Source organism: Cannabis sativa, chromosome 2 (genome assembly GCF_029168945.1).
Source record: "Cannabis sativa cultivar Pink pepper isolate KNU-18-1 chromosome 2, ASM2916894v1, whole genome shotgun sequence".
NCBI classification, from domain to species: domain Eukaryota; kingdom Viridiplantae; phylum Streptophyta; class Magnoliopsida; order Rosales; family Cannabaceae; genus Cannabis; species Cannabis sativa.
Window position 1 is genome coordinate 15,235,328 of NC_083602.1, and position 18,996 is coordinate 15,254,323.

At 29.3% G+C, this 18,996-nt stretch overlaps 1 protein-coding gene across 1 annotated transcript; it reads right to left on the reverse strand.

The window, feature by feature from the left end:
- Positions 1–674: 674 nt before the first annotated feature.
- LOC115718836 (tetrahydrocannabinolic acid synthase-like) lies at positions 675–2,446 on the reverse strand. The gene has a single exon (XM_030647650.2). The coding sequence runs from the start codon at positions 2,443–2,445 to the stop codon at positions 796–798; it is 1,650 nt and encodes a 549-aa protein (XP_030503510.2). The 5' UTR covers position 2,446; the 3' UTR covers positions 675–795.
- Between the last annotated feature and the right edge of the window lie 16,550 nt (positions 2,447–18,996).

Genomic DNA, 18,996 nt, shown 5'->3' on the forward strand with positions numbered 1-18,996 from the left:
AAACTTTTAAAATTATTTTTTGTTTTTATTTTTAATTCAAAAAAATAAAAAACAATGCCAAACATACTTTCTAATTATTACAAAATTAATGAAGTGGGATTGTTTTTCCTAGTAGAAATATATAAAGATGTTCCAATTTAGAGTCACGTAGAGAATTATTCTGCAAAAGTAAACTGTATATTTTACAAGTCACGAGAAACATAATTTATTTAATTACATACATGAAGAAACAAAACATAGATTGTTCATATTTAATGGAAATTGCAATCTTTCTCAAAAAAAAAAAAAAAAAAAATTTGCCCTTCAAATAATACTAAAATGCATGTTTATATATTTAGGACCTGAATTTATTATAGTGTGTTTCTATAATACTTTCTTTAAAAGGGATGCATTGATACACCATCTACTTATTTTAGCATCGAGGATAATTTTTTTAATTTTTTTTTATATTCGTGTATGTTATAGTTATTTAATATATTTTACAAAATTTTAAAAAAATTAAAATAATTTACAATATAGAAAACAGTGCTCAACCAATCTATTTCACACGCGTACAAAATAAAATAATCATGCGTGCAACATAATGAGTGAACCCTGTTTTCAGCGTATTAAATTTTTTTTGAATTTTTTAAAATATTGCAAGATGTCTTAAATAATTATAATGTACATAACCATAAAAAAAACAAATTTAACTAAAATATTACTTCAAATATCAAAATAGATAAGATACATGCATCCCTTTTAAAAAGGTGAATTGTAGAATTTTTCATTATTATATTATATCAGTATAAATATTTAGAGGCGTCGCGACAGAAGTGGTGGGATGCTTTGTTCGTTTCTAAAGAAATTACTTGGATCGACCTTGGTTTTCACATTAACTAACCTCTTAAAGTTCATACCAAAATACTTTTTACCCCAAACACTTGCTTGTGAGTAACTAATAGGACCCTTCTCGTTATTTGTTCCCAAATCAAGGTCCCTATAATTGAGATATGTAGCTCTTGGATTTTGGGACACATAAGGAGACATGAAATTATATGCACTTCGGACCCAATTCATATGCTTTTCACTTTCTCCTTCTTTCTCCCATGCAGACAAGTACAAAATTTTGTACATAAATCCAGCTCGATGAGGGAATGGAATTGCTGATTCTGAAATCTCATCCATTTTACCACCATAAGGGTACATCATAAGAAACCCCACTCCTACATCTTCTTCATATAACTTCTCCAAAAGTTTTACCATCACAACTTCTGGAACTGGCTTCTTCACATAGTCTAATTTCACCTTGAAAAATACATTTTGTTGAAATGTTGTATTAAGTAAAGATTCTGGTGTATCCCCACTTGAAAAACCATCAAAGTAAACGACAGTTTCAATCCAGCTCTTTTCGAGGCAATCTTTTCTTTCAATTCCCAACTCAGGAAATTTCTTTTGCATCAATGTGAGGAGACTCTCAACCCTACCAAGAAATATAGAAGAGAATGAAGCTTGTATAGTTGTCTTGTATTTCCCTTGTGAATCGGTAGAATTAATAGTCATGAAACTAACAAAGAGTAACAAATCTTTGTCAAACTTGTAAGCAGTATTTTGCCATTTGTTATATATCTTCACAGTCTCATTCATCTCCAAGTTTTTACTAACAGAGAACATAGTAACTTTTGATGGAACTGCAACCAATCTGATTTTCCAAGCGAGAATGATTCCAAAGCTTGCTCCACCACCACCACGTATGGCCCAAAACAAATCTTCTCCCATAGATTTTCGGTCAAGGAATTCTCCATCTGCGTTGACTAAGTGAGCATCAATGATATTATCAGCTGCAAGGCCATATTTTCGCAACAGTGCTCCATAGCCTCCTCCACTGAAATGCCCACCTACCCCAACAGTACGACAGTATCCAGCAGGAAAACTCAGATTCCCATTTTTCTCAGCAATCCTATAATAAAGTTCACCAATGGTAGCTCCAGCTTCAACCCATGCAGTTTTGGTATCTACGTCTACAGTGATTGAACGTAGATTTCTCATATCTAATATCACAAATGGGACTTTAGACACATAGGAGGCACCCTCAAAGTCATGGCCGCCGCTTCGAGTTCGAATCTGCAAGCCATATTTCTTGGAGCATAAAACACAGGCTTGGACATGGGATGTATTTGAAGGTGTGATGATAACTAGTGGTTTTGGTGTTGAAGGAGAAGCAAATCTAAGGTTTTGTATAGTTGAATTTAGGACAGAGATATATGATGGATCATTTGGAGTGTGTATGAGTTTTACAATTGATGTATTGTTATTGTTGTTGATATGTTTGGAGAAGCATTGAAGAAAGTTTTCATGTGGATTAGCTTGAGAAGTTTGGATAGAGAATGAGAGAAGTGAAACTAATATTTTGCAAAGAAACCAAAAAGAGAATGTTGAGTACTTCATTTTTCTTGCAATTAACATGAGTTTAGACCTTTCTTATATATAGCATTAATTGTAGAAAAAGTATACAAAACTAAATTTTAAATAAATGGGTAAGGAAGGAACCTATTTCATTGATTTTCACACTTCATTATAATAATCTTGTTACTTTGACTAATTTTAATATTATAGTTTTTCATGTATAAAATAATAGTGATGATGCCAACGTTATCTTCTAAATAAAATTTACATATAATATTGACTATTGTTAATTAATTTTATATTTGAATGGATATGTACTTGTTTGATTTTAGAATTATTATGAATATCTTCTTGTGTGTGATTTTTCTTTTTGTCAGAAAATGAAAATTGGCCTCATGAAAATCGCAAAAATAAGACTAGGGGAACTCGAGGGGGGATAAAAGAGAGTTAATATCATTGATGGAGGAGGTCGATGAGGGTCTCAATATAAATATCTCATGGACTTTCTTATTCTATTGAAACCAAATTTTGTTATCATACAATACTTTTAGTGTGCACCTCAGAAAAATGTGTATTGATGCACTTTTTATTATTTTGGCATAAAAAAATTGTTTAATTTTTTTATAATAATGTATGTTGTAGTTATTTAAAATATTATATAAAATATTAAAAATTCAAAAATTCATAATCATAAATGTTGTAGTTGATAAATTTATAAAAAAATTTCAAAATTTTGAAAAATATTTTAAATAATTATAACCTATTTTACTATAAGAAAAAAAAAAAAACATATACATTTACAAAGGTTTTTTACATTTTTTTTAGGGTGTCCATCAAAGTTAGTCTCAAATGGTAGATCTCAACTCTATCCATCAAAATTATCTTCTATTATAGCCAACTTATTTTAATTTTCCTACCTTTGAATTATTACTTTTCTCCCACTCCATCCTCATTCCTCCCCTAAACACCATGAGATCACCAATGAAATTCCATTTTTTATAATTACAAATTTATTATTTAATTAATCAATTAATTAAACAGTGTACAATAAAGTCAATACAGAAATAGGTAATTTGTAACTATAGAACACGATTTTGTCACTAAAAGAAATGGAACCTTTTATCTCATTTTTTATGCTTAGAAAAATAAAAAAGTGGGATAAAAAGTAAGCTGGAAATTTTTACCCCACTTTTGTATAAGATACAAAGGCCATGTTTGGTTTAACACTATCAAGAGGAAAATATTAAACTAAAAAAAAGGTTAAAAGATTATTTTTTTATTGACTAGCCAAACACACTCCTAATGGGTCTTCTACTACACTTTGGAGCAATGGCCTTGTTTGGGTGGTCACGAAAAAATTAAGTTTTCACTCTTTAATATTTTGCTGAAACCAAACGAGGTAAAAGGGCACCCTTTCCGGGATAAAAGGGTTTCCCTAGTCCTATTATAAATACTTTTAGGTTTAGGGTTATCTCTCTCATCCAAGTTCTCCCCCTTTTGTCGCCCTCTGTCTTTGTTTCTCCCAATTCTTTCTGCATTGCCGAATTCTAAGCCGCGATCTCAGCCACGCACGAAGGGCCGGCCTTCTTCTTCCTCTCCACTTCTATCTTTACCCATCACTGTCGGAGAAAACTCTTGCTGAAAAAGCCCTGAAGCTCTCTCTCTCTCTCTCTCTCTCTCTCTCTTACGTCTTCGTCGCCATCGACATTGCTTCATGGTTCATGGTTCATGGTTGAAGAAGCTTTTAAGTAAGAGAATGAAAAATATAACGCGCTGATACTGTAATAGATTTTAACTTTTTTTCTTCCATTGATATTGTAATGTTAATATTTATGGTTTGTCTCTATTTTGTGTTATTTTTGGGACTTTGATATGATTTCATTAATTAATGGTGATGTTGTAATTTGAGATCTGATCTCATGTTTAATCTTTTCTATGAACATGTTTTTATTTATCTGACGAAACTATAGATAAATTTCTGTAATGAAGAACATAGTATCTTGGCTAAACTTTTGAAGAATGATGAATTGATATATATAGTATCAATCCCAGTTTTTATGGAAAATTGGAATTAAAGGGAACTTTTGATCCGAGTTTTCAATTAAAACTGGGATAAAAAAATCTTTTATCCCGTTTTCCTATAATAATCCAAATTAAAAATACTTTTTTATCCCACTTTTTATATGAGCTTTTATCCCACTGACATATATCCTAATTTTTATTTTAGTAAAAATTGGTATAAAATGCCCACACAAATCGGAATTAAAGCCCATTTTCGTATAGTAGTGTGTAACTGCAAAATAGAGACCAACAAAGAATAAAAGTAAAGAATAGATTGTTACTAGTTTACTTTACAGAGATAAGATTCATTAGATAGATCTTAAAAATATAAAGTAATTGACTTATGCATAAATAGACTCCCTTGTATTATATGTTGCAAGCTTGATGTATCTACATTCTCAAAAGAATCTTGCTGAAACTTCAAGTGTTCGAACTCCCTTCGATTTACTTGAAGAGTGTTTTCTTCCTTTTCGAGGTAAGACTTGAAACACTTTCTCCTGAAAGCTTGAAGAACTTTTTCCTAAAAGCTTAACAATAACAAAGACGTATACACAGAGGTAGAGTCGAACTCACTCTCCTCTACACAATAAAGTCACTTTTTCTCACAAAAAAGAATTAAATTGAAAGAGATAAAAGATATACTAAATGTAGCTACTAAAACGTGTATTTATAATAAATATATGCATTTTAGACAAATTATACATAATCTGAACAAGACAACAGCTCACAAAAAACTTTCCTTGAAAAAAATCTTCATTCAACCCAAGAATTTCTGCTATTGTACTTACAAAATTGTGAGTAGAAGATGTAACTTTCCTTTCATATAAAATGAAAGTCTGATTTGGATTTTTTTCAAGTCATTTAGAAAATTAATATAGAATTAGAATACAATAAGAAACATAGTAGAAAGATAAATATATTTTTTTTCATTAAAATTTACCAATTGTGTCAAACTTTCTATTTTAGAAAAGTTTGACACTTTAATTCACTTTTAATAAAAAAAATAAATAGAAGGTATAAGTGGTAATAAATAATACACAGTTGAAATCTTATATTCAAATATTTTAATATGAAAGAAAAAAAAATTACCAACCATCAACAATTTATTAACTTGTCTACCAGAAGTGAGATTAGCACAAATGGACGATCACCTTTTATATTTTTGTACTAAAGCATCATTCCCCAAAAACAAATGACTCGTGATGAGATAGAGCGTACTCTGATGACCAGAGCACAATTAATTTGGGTTAGAATTTAGAATAAGATGAATGCGGTTTCATCTCAAAATTAATTGACAATAGGATAAGTAGCTCATTCATCTTATATATGGTAATTTATTTTCGCACATTAACAATGTGGAACTAACTCTAATACACCCTCCTCACGTTTGGGCTTAAAAAAGTGTGGGTATAACGAAGGACCTTTAAAAGGCCACAAGACCGAACGTGATATTTGAAAGAATCCCACAAGGCCAAATATCGAGAAATTTATTGGTGTACACATCAGAATATTTATGGATTTTTGAAACAGGTCAAAGACCCAACACTAAAAATTGGCACACATTGGCCGAAAGGTCCCAAATGGAGGTTAAAGAGGAGACAACAGAAGTATCTTTTTAGACCGACAACACTTTAGCTCACAACGGATCACAAACGGTTTTTTAGACCAGTAGCATTTGAACTCACAACAGATCACAAGTGGCTCTAATACTATGTTAGAATTTGGGATAAGATGAATGAGGTTTCATCTCAAAACCAATTAGCAATAGAAAGAGTCGTTCATTCATCTTATATATGGTAATTTATTTCTACAAAATAATATAAGACTAACTTTAATAATTTGGACAATCATTTGTTGGTGGCTCAAGACATGAAGAGAATGACATACATAAAATAACCTGGGGGCTTAATCTACTTCAAGACTATATCAACATTTTTAACTAATGGTTCTAGTCAATAACGGGAAACTAGGAAAGAGGAAAAAAATGTTATTTTAAAAATATTATAAATAAGGGATACGATTTTGTCCCGTGATGTACTTTTATGAAATGTATTTCGTGGTACATTAGATGCGTCTTAGGGTACATTAAATGAGTGTTTGGGTACGTTTCTACTTTTTAACCCTAATTACCCTATCTCAGCCGTCAGATTATCAAATAAGTCCTTCATTTGACGGCTGCCGTACATCACAGAATGCATTCCGTGAAAGTACAATCATATCCCTATAAACAAACACACAAGTCAATGTCAAAATAAGATCTATAAAAAAAAAATAAATAAATAAGAAAAGCCAAACAAGAAAAATTTCATGTGTTTTAACTAATTATACGATAGCTCTTATCTTTACTAAATCTTCTATTTTATATCATAGATGGAGTCTATTATTTTAACTTATTCACTATTTTTTTTTTTTGTTGGTAGCTAAGACTAAGTTTGATATTACCATTAAAAAATGGAATAATCAAAGACTTATTTTGTTAATTTTGAATTTACATAAAAACTCTATCAATTATCAAATAAATCAAGAATCAAAGATTTAGTATTAATATAATTTATGCTTTGACCCGAGTAGTATGAGACACATGGAATCCCATGTGAGCAAGGACTACCTTGTATTTATTTATAAATTCAAGAGTGATATTATTATATTTAATCTTTAGTGATATGGTTATAAATTTAAAGTCTTGAACCTGCTATAAATTAATGATTTTTTTAATGATATAAATATTCAATATTAGTAAAAGTGTAATTTTTATCTAATTTTATCGACAAAATTTATTAGTGTCTTAAATTGGACAAAAGTAGGGCCTGATTCTAAATTATTTTGTTTGGACAGAAACATGTAAAATCAATTATCTATAAATTTTCTTTTAATAAATTCAAAATGTTTATAAATGTTAAAATAATTTATACAGCTAAAAAATATTAAATATTTATACCGCTAAAAAAATTTATCAAGTTTATGATAATTAAAAACTCAAAACTTTTGCTAAAAAAAAAAAAAAACTCAAAACTTTAAATATTTATACCGCAATTTTTCTTTATAACAAGTTACAATTAAGGAACGTTATCTAATTTTTCTTGTAATAATATTATAATAACCACTCAAATAATTGGAGGGAGAGAAAAAAGAACGACCAATAAAAATTTTAATTAAGTACGACTAAGATTTGTTTACAAAATAAGTAAGAAAATATTAGTAGATAATCTTAAATAATTTTATAATCTCAAATACATGTATAATTGAGCTTTCATAGAAATTTCTCAAAGTCAATTAACCGGATATAACGTGTAAGAAATTGTGATTTTGTAAGACTAATTTTTTTATTTTGACTAAAGACTAACTTAATAAACTAAGGGAAGGTTTAGGCCCGTTTGGCACAATTTTGAAAAAACTAAAAACTGTTTTTTTTAAAAAAAGTTTTTTCATAAATATAAAAAAATTTAATAGAGTTTACTTTTAGGGAAAAAAACAAAAAAATACAAAAAAGGAAAAAAAAAATTACAAAAATACTATGGGTCGGCCCATTAAACATTTATACAGGGGAGATTTTCAATATTATACCTAAAATTGATTTTATTTATAAAAATACCTTTAAGAAAATTATTTGCACGAATACCGATGTGCCACGTCAGCATACATACCGAAATTCAAAACAAATACCGAAAATAGAAAAGGCTAGAAAAATCTCGGTTTCCAAAAATTTTCGCTTTTTGGCAGTTTTAAAAAAAGTAACCATTTAGTTGCTTTTGATCTGAATAAGATATCAATTGGTTACTTTTTTAGTAGAAAAATTATTTCAAAATTTTACACATATATAAATAATAAAATAACTATTTAATATGTGAGAAACATATATTAACCTTGTGGTTGCTTTTGATGTAAATAATATATCAATTAGTTACTTTTTATTAAAAAATATATATATTTTAAGATAATTTTTTATCTCATACACTTCTAGTTACTTATTTTGATTAGTTAACTTTGAAACTATAATTATTTTTTTAATATTTAGGCTATAGTATATTTTTTATTGTTTAAGATACATTGACATTACTTTTTTTTTTTTTTAACAATTTCAATATATATTTTAAAATATGGAAAACATATATATTTATTTCTGTATAAAAACTAATAACCAAGATAGAAGCAATTTTTTACATAATTTTTAAAAAGAAGTAATTACATTAGTAACTACACATCATACATATATGATGATATAAATATCTAAAATATACATATATGAAAAAAAAAAAGCACTAAACTAGTAATTGCCATTGCAACACGTTGAACAACTATTTACAAATGCAAAACCCTAAAATCAACTCTAACCCAAAACACAAGCTAGAGTATAAGTAACAGAGAAAATGAAAGAAAAACAAAAAAGAAAGAAGAAAAGATTATGATCTTTCTAGTTTATATCACAATATATAGACTGTGAGCTGGAGAGAGAAACTCACTTCACACACCACCTTAGCTAGTGACTAGAAAAGTAGTCAGAGCTAAAGAAAGAGAAAGAAAAAATAGACTGAGAGAAGGGAAAGTTATCGTTTGAGAGAGAGAGAGAGAGAAAAAGTAGCTTTTCAAATATAGCTAAAATATAACTCAAAGCCTATAATCAATCGTGTAATACACGCATAAAATATGGAACAAAAAGAACGGTATACGAGACATCAATTTTTAAACTTAATAACGGTATAAAATAGGATTAAATAATATAGGGCCATTTTCGCAAATAAAAACAAAATAACGTCTCCTCGCGTAAATTATTCTTTATACAGTCCACATACAAATATTTACAAAAATACCACATGCACTAAGCCTTCAGCTGTACAGAGCGAACGTTGAAGATGAAAATACTTCGATCGTTTCAAAACCGCAAAACAACCAAAATGAAACCAAAACGAGGAAAATACAACTATTAATTCTGGCGAAATCAATTGGAAAAGAAGACCAGCAATGATCTAAACAGAAAAAAGGAAGAAAAAAAATCAGAAAAACTGTGAAGAAACTGAAATTACACATTTATTTTCTGTTTTATTTGATCAAAACAACTCCCCCTAATATCGAAATCCACATTCATAAAATGTAAATCTGTAACAAACAGATCTGGAGCTCCCACCAAATCCAAAACAATGTATGATGTGAAAAATTTAAAAAAAAACATCTCATGAATAATAGGTCTACGTTATATACAGTTGCATTTTGATTGATTATTGGTTTCTAATGTGGAATATATTTTTTAAAAAACACAGTAAGAAGAGCAAATTCGAATTAAGGTATAACCAGTTACGTATAAGTCTGTTTATTTTTTGTTTTGGTTGCCTTATAGTTGCATTATCGTTTTATGATAGTTTATATATTATGCAGGAATTTAATATGACGGGGACCAAAAAATAGCAGTTATACATAGTAAGTTTTGTGCAAATAGTTGCATATTAGTTTTATAATGAAATAACATATGCAAGTAGCAAAACTATAATAAAACTACAAAACAACTGTATACAAACTAAAATACAGAAAAAACTCTTTGAACATCAACATCCATGATAAATCTCATTGTTACACATTGATGATATAAAAATGGACAAGAAACAACTAGACAAAAAACATATTAAAAAAAATACATACAGAAGGTGTTTACACTATTAAAAAACTATGAAAAAATTATTAAAAAATGAGAAATAATCAAATGAAGAAACTGAAATGAAAAACAATAAAACATCTGAAAAAAAAATAGAAAAAAAAAACAACAAAATAAAACAGAAATTAAGACTAAACAAACGAAAATGAAAAACTCATAATAAAAAACAAATAAATTAAACTAAAAAATAGAAGCCCTAAAAAACCAAACAAAACTAAAAGAAATGTTAAAATGAAAAACCTAAAATAGTAAAATCGATAAACACAAAACACACTAATGCCAAATACGAAAAAAATTTCAAAAAGGGGAGAAACGAAAAAGAAACTAAAAACAAACCTTAGATCGAAGACCAGCTCCATCTTAATCATTTTTTGAGAATCATCTTGATGAATTTTTTCGTGGGCAACCACCTTTGATTTCTTCTTTGGAGGAGGTCACCCACGTTTCGACGATGGAGGAGCAAAATCAGAGTCATCTTCCTCAACCCCATTTTAGAATTTTTCTTTTGAACAGGGGAAGGACGAGTTACAACCATATTTATATATGGATTAAGAGAAAAATAAAAAGATGGAAAACAGTTATGGGATTCGGTAATGGGAGTTGAAAAAAAATTGAAGAACAAAAAGAAGAGGGAAATCGAGCTGGGATCGTGGAGGGGGAAGTGTTTAGCTATGGAGGTTAATATTTTTTTAAAAAAAAAAACTGAAAAGAAATGAAAAATAAAAGGAAAAAAAAAAAGAGAAAAAAAAGAGGGAAATGATATATAGAAAGATTGATGTAACACATCAATCACTCATGTATCAACAAAGCATTTATTGTGTGTGCATGTAGTACAAATGTAAAAAATTAAAGGAAAAAGGTATAAATGTTTGGGTAGCCGTGTAGTGGTATTTTGGTAATAAAGTTAACATTTTGTATTTTTGATGTAAAAATTGTTGGGTTTTATGCCCTAAATAAAACTCAATTTCAATGTAATCCATTTTATTCAACATCAATAAAAAAATAGAAGAATTTTTCATTCATTTGTGTATGTTTTGGTTCATGTTATCAATTGCTTGTCTATTTGATTTATAAATTCATCTGAAACCCTTTTCACATACTTGATCCTGTTTATTGTATTGTCAACACTTTAGAAAGTAAACATGACTATGTGAATAAAGTTTCCTAAATTTATCAAACACAGGGTTTTACTTATATGATAATCTACAATAGAGTTTACTTGCATTTGGAGAAATGTTATGTTCTTTCCAGAGCATTGGTTAAAGTAAAGCTCAGGTTGGATGCATGGAGTATGCATCGGAAGGGACCGATATTGAACTTTGACTTAGATTTATTAAACTTACCGTAATATCTATTCAAGTCAATATCGCCTAGTTGATCCTAGATCAAATGATCTTAATCTTGTTATGATTAGGCTCAATCTCAAGAGGTTATTCATGTTCTTTGATTTGTTAGTTAAGCCTACTTTTGGATCAGGGTGATACGTACATTTTGGGAACACGGTAGTGCAATTGAGTGGGAGCGCTAACATAAACATGGAATCTATAGCTTCTATCTGGCGAATAGTAAGTAAAGGATGATCTCCTTCGAGCTTGACCAAACGAAAATAAATGGTGGAGTACTCATTTCACATAAGCTGAAATATCATTTATACGGGGTTAAGTGTTTTAAGGATAAAATACATTGTAGGGTGTAACGGTAATCTAATCCCTTTACAGTGTAGATCATTCATATAGAGGATCATTGATCAAATTAGAATTATAACAATGGATAACTAATGATGTGTCTATATGGTGGAACATATAGAGCATTCTATATACTGAGAGTGCATTTCTAAGTCAGTGAATTTAGGTTATAAATTCTTGATCTGCTTATTGGAAGCTCGGTTATATAGACCCATGGTCCCCCCACTAGTTGAGATAATATTGCTTGTAAGACTCATATAATTGGTTTTGATTAATCAATTATAATTCTCAAATTAGACTATGTCTATTTGTGAATTTTTCACTAAGTAAGGGCGAAATTGTAAAGAAAGAGTTTTTAGGACATATTTGTTAATTATGATACTTTGTATGGTTCAATTAATAAATATGATAAATGACAATATTATTTAATAATTATTTATAGTTATTAAATAGTTAGAAGTGGCATTTAAATGGTTGAATTTGAAAATTGGCGTTTTTGAGAAAATGAGATGCAGAAATGATAAAACTGCAAAATTGCAAAAAGTGAGGCCCAAATTCACATTGCCTAGGCTGGCCACTTTTATAGGTTTTTTCAAATGATATTTTAATTATTTTAATGCCAAATAATTCAAACCTAACCCTAGTGGAATGCTATAAATAGATAGTGAAGGCTTTAGGAAATTTACACTTTTACTTCTGATTTCCTTCAGAGAAAAACCTGAGCCTTCACTTCTAAACCCTAGCCGCCACCTATACTCTTCTTCTTCCTCTTGAATTTCGAACCTCTTAGTGATTAAAGTAGTGCCCACACACAGCAAGTGATACCTCAATCATAGTGAGGAAGATCGTGAAGAAAGACATTCAACAAGAAGGAGTTTCAGCACTAAAGAAGGAGAGAAAGAGATCAAGGTTCAGATTGTTGGGTTTTATGCCCTAAATAAAACTCATTACAATCTGATTAGTTATCAATTTAGAAGTGAATTATGATTACATGTATGTTACATGTTTATGGTTTAATATATATACTTGATATATGCACAAAATCAGTTAAATCCAAAACATATAGTTATTCACAATTACAGTATCGTCAATACAGTGGAATGTGATTGTGATTATATGATTCAAAAGATTTGGTCCCTGTTCATCATTGTTTTGGATTTACACTGATGTGATAATCCGCGATGAAGTATACTTACACTTGGAGTAAGTGTTATGTTCTTTCCAGAACATTGGCAAAGTATACTGGTTTCGAATGCATGGAGTATGCATTGGACTAGACCGATATTGAACTTGGTTAAAGATATTGTAAACTTACCGTTGTATCTTTCCAAGTCAATGTCAGAAGTTGATCTTAGATTAAGAGAATCTAAATCCTGATATGCTTAGGCTCAATCTCAGGAGTGCTATTCTTGTTCTTTGATTTATTAGTTAAAGCCTACTTTTGAGTCAGGATAATACATATATTTTGGGAACATGATAGCATAACTGAATGGGAGTGCTAAACATAAATATGGAAATCTATAGCTTCTACTGGTGTATAGAAGTAAAGTGATGATTCCTTTTGAGCTTAGTTAAATAGAAGTAAATGGATGAGCTCTTGTTTCAGTGACTATATATTAGATCACTAAAACATCATTTCCAGGTAACTAAGTGTTCAAATGGGCAAAATACATTGAGGGGTGTAAACGGTAAATTGGCCCCGTCTCGATGTAAATCATCTATATAGAGGATCTCTAAATCACATTAAGATTATAACAATGGTTAAATGAGATAGCATATTGATATCGTGAAACATATGATATGCTCTATATAAGTACGAGAAGTGCAATTCCAAGTTCTAAGAGTGGATTCAACGAGGAATTAATAAGTTAGGGATTTACTTGGTAAATCGGTTCAACTTATTGGAAGCTCAGAATATAGATCCATGGTCCCCATTCTAGTTGAGACTATACTGTTTGTAAGACTCTATAATTGATTTATGATTAATCAATTATAATTCTAAAAGTTAGACTATGTCTAATTTGTGAATTCTCACAGTTTAGGAATGCAATTGTAAATAAGAGGGTTTCTAGGTTTAATTATTAATTATGAGACTTTGCATGTCTGAATTAATAATTAATTTTAAATGACAATATTATTTAATAATCTATTTTAGTTATTAAATAATTAGTTTTGGCATTTAAACGATTAGAATTAGAAAAATGGCATTTTTGGAGAAATAGAAATAAAATTGAGGAAACTGCAAAATCCATGTGAGGCCCATTCACACCATGGTCGGCCACATCATTGCATTTTTCCCAATTATTATTTTCAATTTAATTTGTCATTTAATTGCTAATCAAAGCCTAGCCTAAATAGGAAAGTGGTGAATCACACTAAATAAGGCAGTTATTCAATTACACAGTAAAAGAGGAAACTGTATATTTGGAAAGTTGTGATCTTCCCTTTTCCTATTTATAGCCGCCCCCCTCTCTTCTCTTAGTGTGCTTGTGCTTGCTTGAGAAAACTTTGCTTTGCAAAGTGTGTCACACGAAATCAAGAGAGAAAAACAAGAGAGAAATTTCGAAATTCCTAGTGAGAGAGAAGTGCCCACACACATCATTCAGTACCTCATTATAGTTTGGAAGACTGTGAAGGATCACATCCAACAGAAGAACTTTCGGGCTCAGATCTTGATTATACTCTGCTACGGACGGGGAATCAAGGGTTAGAGATCTGAGTGGAAGGAGACATTAATTCCGCTGCAATCACTGTAAGTTATTCTTAACTTTTTATGTGTTTAAGTTTATCGTTTTAGAAGTTCAATATTAGGTTGTTAAATCAACATACTTGTAAGTAGATCTAAGATCCTGGATAAATATAATACCAACAACTGGCACCAGAGCCATGGTAATTGATTTGCTTGCAAGAAATTTGGACTTAAAACGATTTGTTTGTGATTTGGATGGTTTCATGATGTGTCATATTGATGTTTGATTGATGTTTGTGAATTCTGGGAAAAATAATTGAATTTCTGTATCTGGAATTATTTTTATTGGATAGTTTTGAAAATTCTAAGCAATTTACTTTTTTACAAAACTCGATTTCGATTTAATTTGAATTAGTTATGAATTTTTGAAAATCGGGAAAAGCCTAGGTGGTGAGCACCTTCCCTACGCGCGCGGAAATCATGCGCAGGGGTGCTTGCGCCCAGATTTCTGGGCTGTGTCTCCCCTTCCACGCGCACGGACAGCGTACCACCTGCTATTTTCTTCGTTTTCTTCGATTTTTCATGTTATTTCATGGAATTAAATTCTGATTTTTTGTGTAGTTTTGTATGTTGATTTTTGTTTTTCAAATTTCAAATCTAATTATCAGAAATAAATTAATTTTAATTTTTAAAATTAATTTTAGATATTAGTGCAATTTGATTTTGAAAATGGGAAAAATCAAGTTTTGCTTATTTTTTTTATTTCCTTTAAAATTTGATTATTTTATTTTTTTTAAGGTCAGATATTAATTTTTTTTGGTAACTTGACCTTAATTAATTTAAGATCAAAATAATCATGATAATTTTAAAAGAGGAAATAAGGTATTTTTGTTAACTTTTTAAATTTTGTTATTTTTTAATTAAATTAAATTGTAAAATATGAAAAGGGTATGTATTTACCATTTTCTATTTTATTATTTTATTTATTAAATAACATGAAATTTAAAAGGAAAGTTAGCAATTTAATTTTGAAATGACATTTAGGTTACCCAAAACCTAATTTTTCAAAATGGTAGGTTTAATTTTAATTTTATTTTTCGAAATATAGATTTAAAATTAAATAAATCCTACATCCAACTATCCAGATCTAACCTTGTTGCAGGAGTATGTGTTTTAGATTGTTTGTAAGTTTTTCTAAAACCTATTATTACTTGATCTAAATTGCCAGGGTTAACTTGTTGACAGATCAAATGATCTGATTTTAACCCATGGTTCAATTGATGATAGATCAAGTAGATAATTTGTAACAGGTAATTTTTACAAACTTCTTTCATCTGTGTATGACCTAGTAACATGATAGGATCCATCCAAATCTGTGTGCCTGTGTGAGCCTATGTGTTTAATTTCTATTATAGATACATATAGGTTGTTGTTGCTAAATAAAATGTCATAACCTGATAGATTTTATTTAGGCTCATTTTGTTAATGGGCATATTCAATTAATAACAGTTGTTCATTTTAAGGTTAAATTCCTCTCTTTTAGGCCTTGTGTGAGAGTTGGGAGCCTTAGAAGTGGGTGCGACATGCTGGACCCACCCCCCCCCCCCCCTCACATGAACAACCCCAATTGTGAAGGCTCATTTGCCTGATTTGGATAACTGTGCTAGGTTAATTATATTAGTTTGACCTAATAAAATTGAATAGCAACATAATTAATTTCTTCGAAATTAATTTAAGAAAAACATAGTTTAATGAATTTCATTTCTAGACAAACTATTTGTATTTTTCTTGTATTTAATTAAATAAAGAATTTTAACTAACTAGATTCTTTCTGAAACTTATTTTTATTATTTCATTAAATATTCTTATTTAAGTTTTGAATTAGTAATTACTAATTTTTTATAATAACTTAAATTTGAATATATTTTGATAATAATATTAAGCTGAGGAATTCTAGGAATTAGTTATTGAAGATTCTTAGAAGATATTATTTTAAGTTGGTTTTAAACTTAAAAAGGGAATATCTTTAAATTAGGTAGTTACCACCTAATTTTTGATATTTAATTAAATGATGTTTGGAAAATTTTAAGTTTGTAAATTATAGATTCTTTCTATAATAACTTAAATAAGATATTTTCCAGATCGTGAAAAGATACTTAGTAGACTTGAGATTTTTTCTAGATAGTTATTTCCATACTAATTATTATTTCTAATATAGGAAAATATCATTGATTGTGAAATTAATTGGTTAATAATTAATTTTGGTACAATTCAATTAAGGATATTTTTCCTTGTATTAAATTGGAAATTAATGATTAAGCCTTCTCTATACTTAATTATTTATTTCCTGAATTTAATACATTTAATTAAATTGAAAATTAAATGTCTAAGTTGATTTTCATAATGATACTTAGATATTGTTGTTTTCATGATATTTAATTAAATAAGAAAATTATTTTAAGTTGGGTATTTCCATAACAACTTAAATTTGAATAATTTTCATAATATATTCTATTTATTTTATTAATCATTTTTCAAAATAGCATTTAATTATGCCAGGTGATTTTGAATTTATCTTGAAAGATAGATTGAAGTTGTAAATTAATTATTTTAATTAATTTTGAATCAACTTAAATCAATGATCTTTTCATTTAATGATTAATTTAAAATAAAGGAACTGAAATATATTGTTAGAAATTGGATTAATTAGTCAAGAAAATCTAGATAGATAATATTTTTGCTTGAGGTATTTTTTCTAAGTAAAGTTTGATTTATTTGAAATGTATTTCGAAAATTGTATATTTTTGGAAATACAATATATATATATATTTGTAGAAAATTTTAATTTGAGTTGCAAATTAATTTAAATTAATACAACTTAAATTAAGTAATTTTCTTAATATTTGTTGGAAAATTAACATTAAGATGGAAATAATTCATTTTATTTTCTTAACCATCTAAGTTTAATTTTACAAATATTAAATTAAATTTTATTTAGATTCTATTCTAAATTTAAAATTTAATAAATATATATATAGATTTAAAATAAATAAATAATAGAAGAAAATACAATTTAAATAATGAGCTTTATTATTTTGAGATATTCGATCTCCATTGTTGGTTTTACATAGCTATTGTTTTAGTGAGTAATCCTCCCTAATGGAGGAACGTTCATTAGCAAGTTAGCGTCGTTTAATCTCGAAAGATAAGTATGTTTGTAAGTGTTTTATATTGGTATTAATCACCCTAATGGTGGGTACTGTATAAGACATACAAACATATGAAACAATGGTAGAAGCTCATGAAATAAGAATGACCTTGACTCTCGCCTAAACGGGACAACGTCGGATTCTTTTTTCGATCGAATAAAAGGTTCCTAGAATGTTTGCTATTCTAGATGAGCTGACAACTCTATTCAATGAATGATAGCTTTGACTCTCGCCTAAACGGGACACTGATATCAGTTTGTTGAAAACCTTGGAAATTATTTAGGATTGAATTTTTTTTTTTTTTGTATTTTCTCTAGTCATTCCTACTTGCTGTATGCTAATGATTTCTAAATAAGATTTTGTGATAAACCATAATTGATATCTATATGTTATCTTGTAGTATCCTGAATTGCAATGTCAAATCCCATGTTGTCACTCTTAACTGAAAATAAGCTAAATGGGTCTAACTTCCCAAAGTGGAGAGAGAACATTCATATTGCTCTCATAGGTGAAAGTGCCTCGTTTGTGTTGACTGAGTCGTCCCCTGAGCAGCCAAGTGACAATGCAACCAAAGCTGCAAAAGAGAAGTTCGAGCGTTGGCATAATGCTAACAATAAAGCTCGTTACTTCATGCTTTCCAGCATGGTTGACACCTTGAAAACAAGGTTTGCAAACACTGTCACGGCTGTAGAAATCATGACGCAGTTAACTGAGCTATTCGGTATGGCATCTATCCAGTCTCGTTTTGACGCGACTAAGAAATTCATCAACGCACGGATGGAACCCCATCAGAATGTGCGTGATCACCTTCTCCAGATGGCTAGTTATTTACAGGAAGCCCAGAATCATGGTGCTGAAATGGATCAGACTACTCAAGTGAGTCTTATTTTGAATAGTCTGACTCCAGATTTTCTGCCCTACACATCAAATTATGTCATGAATAAGAAGGAGCAAGACTTTCATACTTTAGTCAATGACCTTCAGACATATGAAAATTTGATTGGAGGTCCCAAGAAAAGAGGGAATAAACCTCAGTATTCTGGAAATGGTAATAAGACAAGTAATCCTGAGGCACTTGTTGCTTCTACTTCCAAATCCAATCATAAGAAGAAGTGGAAAAATGCCAAGAAGCGAGCTCAAGCTGCGAATGCAGCTAGGAACAAAAATGCTGGAGCTTCTGGCAATACACCAAAAGGAAAGTGTTTCTACTGCAATGAGAAAGGCCATTGGAAATCCCAATGTCCTAAGTATCTCGCAAAGAAACAAGGTATTTTCTTAATAAACTGATGTGTTTTTAGTGAATTATTATCCTTTTGGATTATT